General features: G+C 37.1%; 1 protein-coding gene across 1 annotated transcript in view; it reads right to left on the bottom strand.

Moving 5' to 3' along the window:
• Positions 1 to 613: 613 nt before the first annotated feature.
• The window catches only part of bckdhb (branched chain keto acid dehydrogenase E1 subunit beta), a 44,814-nt gene continuing 39,427 nt past the window's right edge, over positions 614 to 6,000 (bottom strand). Inside the window, exons 10-11 of the mRNA XM_044034222.1 lie at positions 2,701 to 2,852; positions 614 to 1,057 (exon numbers count right to left, since the gene is read on the bottom strand). Of these exons, the coding sequence (XP_043890157.1) occupies positions 2,712 to 2,852 (141 nt within the window). The 3' untranslated portion in view covers positions 614 to 1,057; positions 2,701 to 2,711. The remainder of the gene's footprint in view (positions 1,058 to 2,700; positions 2,853 to 6,000) is intronic.

The following is a 6,000-nucleotide window of genomic DNA, read 5'->3' as shown; positions in this document are numbered from 1 at the left end:
ACATGAAGAATGTGGTTGTCAACTGATGCCACCACAGAACCAGACAAATGTGAATAGGGTCTCTCACAGCGACCACGCCACAAGGAATTATTGCCATGTCCAGTCTAATCCTTTGCGTTTCAATTGTGTTTCCAGTCACACAACTATGTTGCACTGCCGAATACGACAGAAAACATTTAAGCATTTTCCCACTGAAGAGTGATTTTTTATTTCCCCCCTCTTAGGTAATGGTGAAGACCAAAACAGAGCTGCCTGAAAGACACATTTACAGTCTGGCACAGGAATATAGTCACTGCATTTAATTCTGCTTCTTTTTATAGTTTTACTCCTAATTTTCCCTTGCACACACATGCTGGAGGAGTGGCTGAGTGGTTTTGAACAATGCCTGCAAATTTTAATGAAGGTGTGGGCAGAAGTACTATTTCTGATAGGCACATTTGATAGTTGTACAGTTATACAGTATTCTCTTAATTATGTGTTCTAAAGTTTGGATTTTCTTTAACCAACCAGGACACTGTTCTAAAAGAGATTTTTAATCTCAATAAGTGTTTTCCTGGTTAAATAAATATAAACCCAAAATGAATGAGTGAATTAAATGCAAACAAAGGCAATGCAGATTACCATGATAAATTGTTTATTTGTCTTACAAACCACAGATCTATGCTATTAGAACAATACGGTTAAATTAATGTCAAATTAAAGATTCCAGGGCAAACCTGGGCACATTTAATCAAACATAACAGGACAGAAAGGCAGAAAGCAACAAATGCCACCAAAAATTTATTTCACCCAGGGTATCCAACTTTAATTTAGGAGTGAAGCCAATGTAGAGTTTCATCGATTGGATCAGGTCATTTTCCACTGCAACAGAATAGGGTTTCATACTACTCCAGAGGTACTGTAACAGTCTTTTAGCGGGATGACACAGAGGGACATCTGGATAGTGCTTCCTGATTTGATGGTGAAAAAATGTCTTTTCCTGGCTGCTCTCCACTGATTGGATAAATGAAGAGGAAAAGAGGGAGAGCGTGGAGTTCAGGCCCACCAGACGTTGACTCTGGAAAAGGAGAGAGCTTCCTTGAGTTAAAGTGAATACCTTGGCAAGCCGTGGTATATGGCAGGTGGGGAGGAAAAGTGGAGCTGGATGGAGGTGGTGAGGAGGGAGGATGAGTGACGATGTATTGGGTTCAATTTAGTAATTTTTTTTTTTTGTGGCTTTTTCCCACTTATTTATTGAGGCCAGCATTTTAATTGCTATGACTCAAGTTAATCGTGACAATAAAAGTGGTTTAGGCAATAATCTGGCACCCCGACTGTCTAAGAGTCCCAAAGCATTAGTCAACACTTTTGCAACTCATGACAATAGTCCAACCAACAATGAGAGAGCTGCATGAGTTTACACAACTCAATGGGGCATATATCCATGACTTGTAAAACCTGTTAACACTTGGCACAAAAACCAGGTTTGTGTGGTCTGACGACAAGTCACCACCTTTAAATGCAGATGTGAATACACCCAAAACAGCTGCTTCACAATCCTTGACATGCTTGAGCTTCACATCGAGTTGAAGGTCGTGGCTTCAGTAAACATACCGGAAGATGTTGAAGGTTTGTCAGTAATTATGTCAACATTTTGCTGTGTATACCTTTGTCATCTATGACTACTGTAGTAACACAACACTTGATGGGTCAATGCAATAAGCTTGTGGGGAATGTAGCTTCAGTATGTACTAAAACCTCTACAAACTCATAAACAATATATGATTCAACACTTTTTTATACTTCAATTCTAATGCTCCTTTTTCACATTTGGGTCTTTAGAATGGACAAATCCTATTTAGGCTCGAGTCTCAACCTTTACTAGATTCATTTATTTATTTAATTTTTTTTTTACAATTTATCACATTTATCTCACTCTCTCAAGTCCATTGCATTGACTTCAGGCAGTGTTTAATTGCTGGAGTGTTAATTTCTTTTCCTGAGTTGTTTTTTCCATCTTGAATAAATCCTATAATGATGTTCTTCAACTCATGCTTTTGGAAAAATGTTACACGACTCCAAAAAATCCAAACCATTACGATATTATGGTTAGTGGACTGTCAGTGTCAATAATTACAACATCACCACAACTTTGTGTTTAAATGCTCCAACACGTTTTATCCTTCATAAGACTTCATACCGTCATCTTATTTTAGTATAAGGACACATTTTTAGAAAGAAACCAATATAAGACTGGGTTATAGACTATTGTCAATTCAAGTCCAATTCATGCGCTCATTATGCGCTCATAACCATGTTAGAAATGACCTATTCTAACATTGACTGACCTTTACATAACAGCTGGTATTTTATATTTTAGAATCCTAGGGAACAACTAATTACATATGAATAATAATAATAATTGTTATTATTATTATTATTATTATTATTATTATTATTATTATTAATAATAATAATAATAATAATAATAAGACAAACTTATTTCTGTACCAAATAGGTTAGTTATTAGTATAAACTACTGCACTTTGGCTTGGTAAAACAGTACAAATCTATTATTGTGCATCTTTGTGATTATATGTCAGCACATATAATCACAGTAAATACTTGCTATAAGCATAAAGGTTGGATAGCATTTAAGGGAATTGGATTAAAAGACTTCCATAGAATCAGCTCCAAGTGGAAGCTGTCAGAACTTTGTACCTCATGAGGGTTCAGTAGTTGATCATCCTTTTGATTGCATCAAAGCATTTCCACTTGTCTGGGATGTAGAAAGGTTCAAAGATGTGGGGGAATGGTGTGTCGTAACCACAGACTCTACTGATAGGAGCCTCCAAGTTAAGGAAGCACTCCTCCTGTAAAAAAGTAAAAGAAAAACACAATTCAAGGACAAGTCTGTGATTATTGGCAGTCCAGTGATCTAACATAATTCATTTATGCAGGGAAGCCATTCAAACACCTTTTAAACCACCTTTTGTTTCTGATGCATATTAGTCGACAGTTTGTATGCATGTATGACAGCATATAGTAATATGACCGTTTGCAGGAATACAACATCTGTGGTGAAAAAGGTTGTACTCAAGGTCCAGCATCCAAGTTTGTGAAGGAGTCGAGTATAACTCAACCCAAGGAAGACTGTTGAATACCAATGGAAAAACATGTTTTGTCAAATTTTGATTTCCAATGACCTTTCACACTTAGCCTTTTAACAACTGATTAATGACAATGCATAAAACCAAGAGAGAGGCAGAATTCAAGAATTCTTTTTTTTTCAATTTAAAGTTGTTTCTTTGTTTGTTTCCAAGCTGATTTGAGCTTATCTGAAATTACAGGCCTGCACATTCCTCTTTGATAGATTTAGTTTGACAATCTTCCCCAAACGATCACGCACACTTGCTTGGCCCAGCAGTTCATTCTTGAGGAATTTGTCCCAAAACTAACATCAGCCTTCTAAGCTACCTAGAACCAACCCTCTCCTTCACAGAACTCAGTATTTTACCTTTTTGCAGCGGAAACCCCAAATTTCCCAAGAGAAAAACAAGTGGATAGATGATATTGACTGGAAAATCAGTGTAGGCGAGTTCTGTAGGTGGTCGACACAACTTGACACCTTGCTTTTATTTCTACTGACATTCAGGATTCTACAAACAAAGATGACTTATTCAGGCTCATCAAAGGCCAGTGCTAAGGCCATTTTGGCCTGAGAGCAAAACAAGCCATGACTCGTGTCTCTAATTTGTCTTTTGACCTCCTCCCACAGAGACAAAGCAAGATGAAGTTGATCAAAACACTCCAAATAGGACAAACCCCCTGGTGAGTTACAACTTGGATTCAGGGACACAGATTTGAAGTACCCTTAAGTACCCTTTTATGAGATCATATTGCCTTAAGAAAAAAAAAAGTTAAGCAATGATATTTGCATAGCAACATCTGTGCATGTTGCCTGTTTGTGCAATACATCTGGCACAGCATGACACTTTGACCCGTTTCTAGTGACACTGACAGCATCACAATGTCAGCCATCAATTTATTCACACATTATGAACCAAATATTTTGCTCTTGGTGTTTGGCTGAGCAGGGCTTGTGTGTTTCAGACTACATTATTATTATTATCATCATTATTATTATTATTATTATTATTATTATTATTAATAATAATACCGTTATTATAATAATAATAATAATAATAATAATAATAATGATGATGATAATAATAATAATAATAAATATAACTCCTGGCAGAGTCCAGGGAATGTCAGATTTGATGAGTAATACCATGTTTGTGATTTTGGTGTTTAGAGAAAACACAGCAGAAATGTGCAGCTTTGTGTGTGTGTGTGCGGCCAACATGGCACAGTGGGAGCTTTTAAGTTGGGACATCAGGTCCAGGATGCACTACAATACAGATATGAATGACTAGAAAGAAAATAAATTGGGGTGTAATAAATCAAGAAAAATCAACTGTCAATAAAAAAAACAATTGCAACACAGAAAAGGTCAAAGATGATTAAAAATAAATCCAAATGCTATTCCTGTGTCCACACATACATTGTCCTAATGTCACTTGTGCAGAATGGAGAACACATTTTTTAGTATTAAATAAATAAATTATTAGAGCCGTCGAGATGTTCAGTTGAATCATGAGAAGAAAAAAACAACAACCTACAATTACAAGTGTAACAAATTGTCCAAATTAAAAATGTGCAGCATGTAATGTGGGATGTGTTCCTAAATGTTTTTGAAAACTGTGCCAGTCCACAGTCATCTCATGTGTTACAATCACTTAGTAACTCAGTAAAGCTAGTGGAGTGAGGGCCAGTCCAACAGCCATAGGGACCTTTGGTGCCAGTAAGAAAGAAACCCAAAACCTAGAAAGTCCCACCTGATTTGTTGTGTAGGGTTCAACAGTGCTGGCACTGTTAACAGCTAGTAACTGGACACGCTGGCAGTGTGCTCCAGTGGGCAAATGAACGGGGATCGGCTTTAATGAAAGCACACTCAACGACATCTAGTTCAAGAACACTGACTGAACCTTTCAATTCCTTGTTTCCTCCTTCCTCATAAACTTCAGAACAACCAGAGACTCTCAGGCACAATGCTCTCCTCGCAGGATCCTGACAACAGCCACTGTACCACTAGTTATGTGGGAGCCTAATTGTTTTCCTTTTTGCTTAAGCACACCATTTACATGTGCTGACAGATATCCAGGATCTTTGATGCACAGTCCAACTTTGATGTGTATTTCATAAAAAGAAAAAAGCTTAGTGTTTGATGTGAGCCTTTCAATGAACAGTGCACTGCAGGCATAATCTGAGTAAGATTCAGATGGTGGATATTTTATTAAGAACTAAGTCAAACACATGAGCTCACTAAAACAGTTCAGTCTTGTTTTAAAGATAATTTGAACATCATTAATGCTTGCCATAACTTTCACCTGGCCCACAAAGGAAAGTAGTGTTTTACTGGGTAACGTTCAGCCTCATTCACTAGAAAAAAATACAAACTTGGGAAATGCAAAGTAAAACAGGAGTGTACTTGAAAAGAATAAGCCTTGAGCAATTCTGGATGCTGATGATTTGACAGACATGATGTTTCTTCTTGTCACATCTAAAAAAAAAATTCACAACATTTCCATAAAATGAAAATGAAAACTAGCATGAACCCCTTTTTCCCCCGGTACTTATTTGACAGCATTTGCTGTGAATGAGCATCTGTGCAAGGTATTTATGAAACGGTGCATTTCTGCAGCCAGTGAAGAAGAACTTTCCCTACAAATCATCCAAAGTAATACCACATGGTATCTTGCTTTCTTTTCACTCCAGTGTAAATGACAATGTGATTATCCATGTCAACTTATATTACAACCTAGAAATCTATTCTCTGCCCAACTACTGACAACCAGTCAGACAGTACCAGGGCACATCTGTAATCTCCTCTAAATACATTTACTGGAAAAGGGAGACAAGTACAGTAGTCTGACTGACTGACTGCCACCACAGCTG

This window comes from Solea senegalensis, linkage group LG9 (assembly GCF_019176455.1).
Source record: "Solea senegalensis isolate Sse05_10M linkage group LG9, IFAPA_SoseM_1, whole genome shotgun sequence".
Lineage (NCBI taxonomy): Eukaryota > Metazoa > Chordata > Actinopteri > Pleuronectiformes > Soleidae > Solea > Solea senegalensis.
The sequence above is the reverse complement of the archived record's forward strand: the minus strand, read 5'-3'. Positions and strand labels throughout refer to the sequence as shown.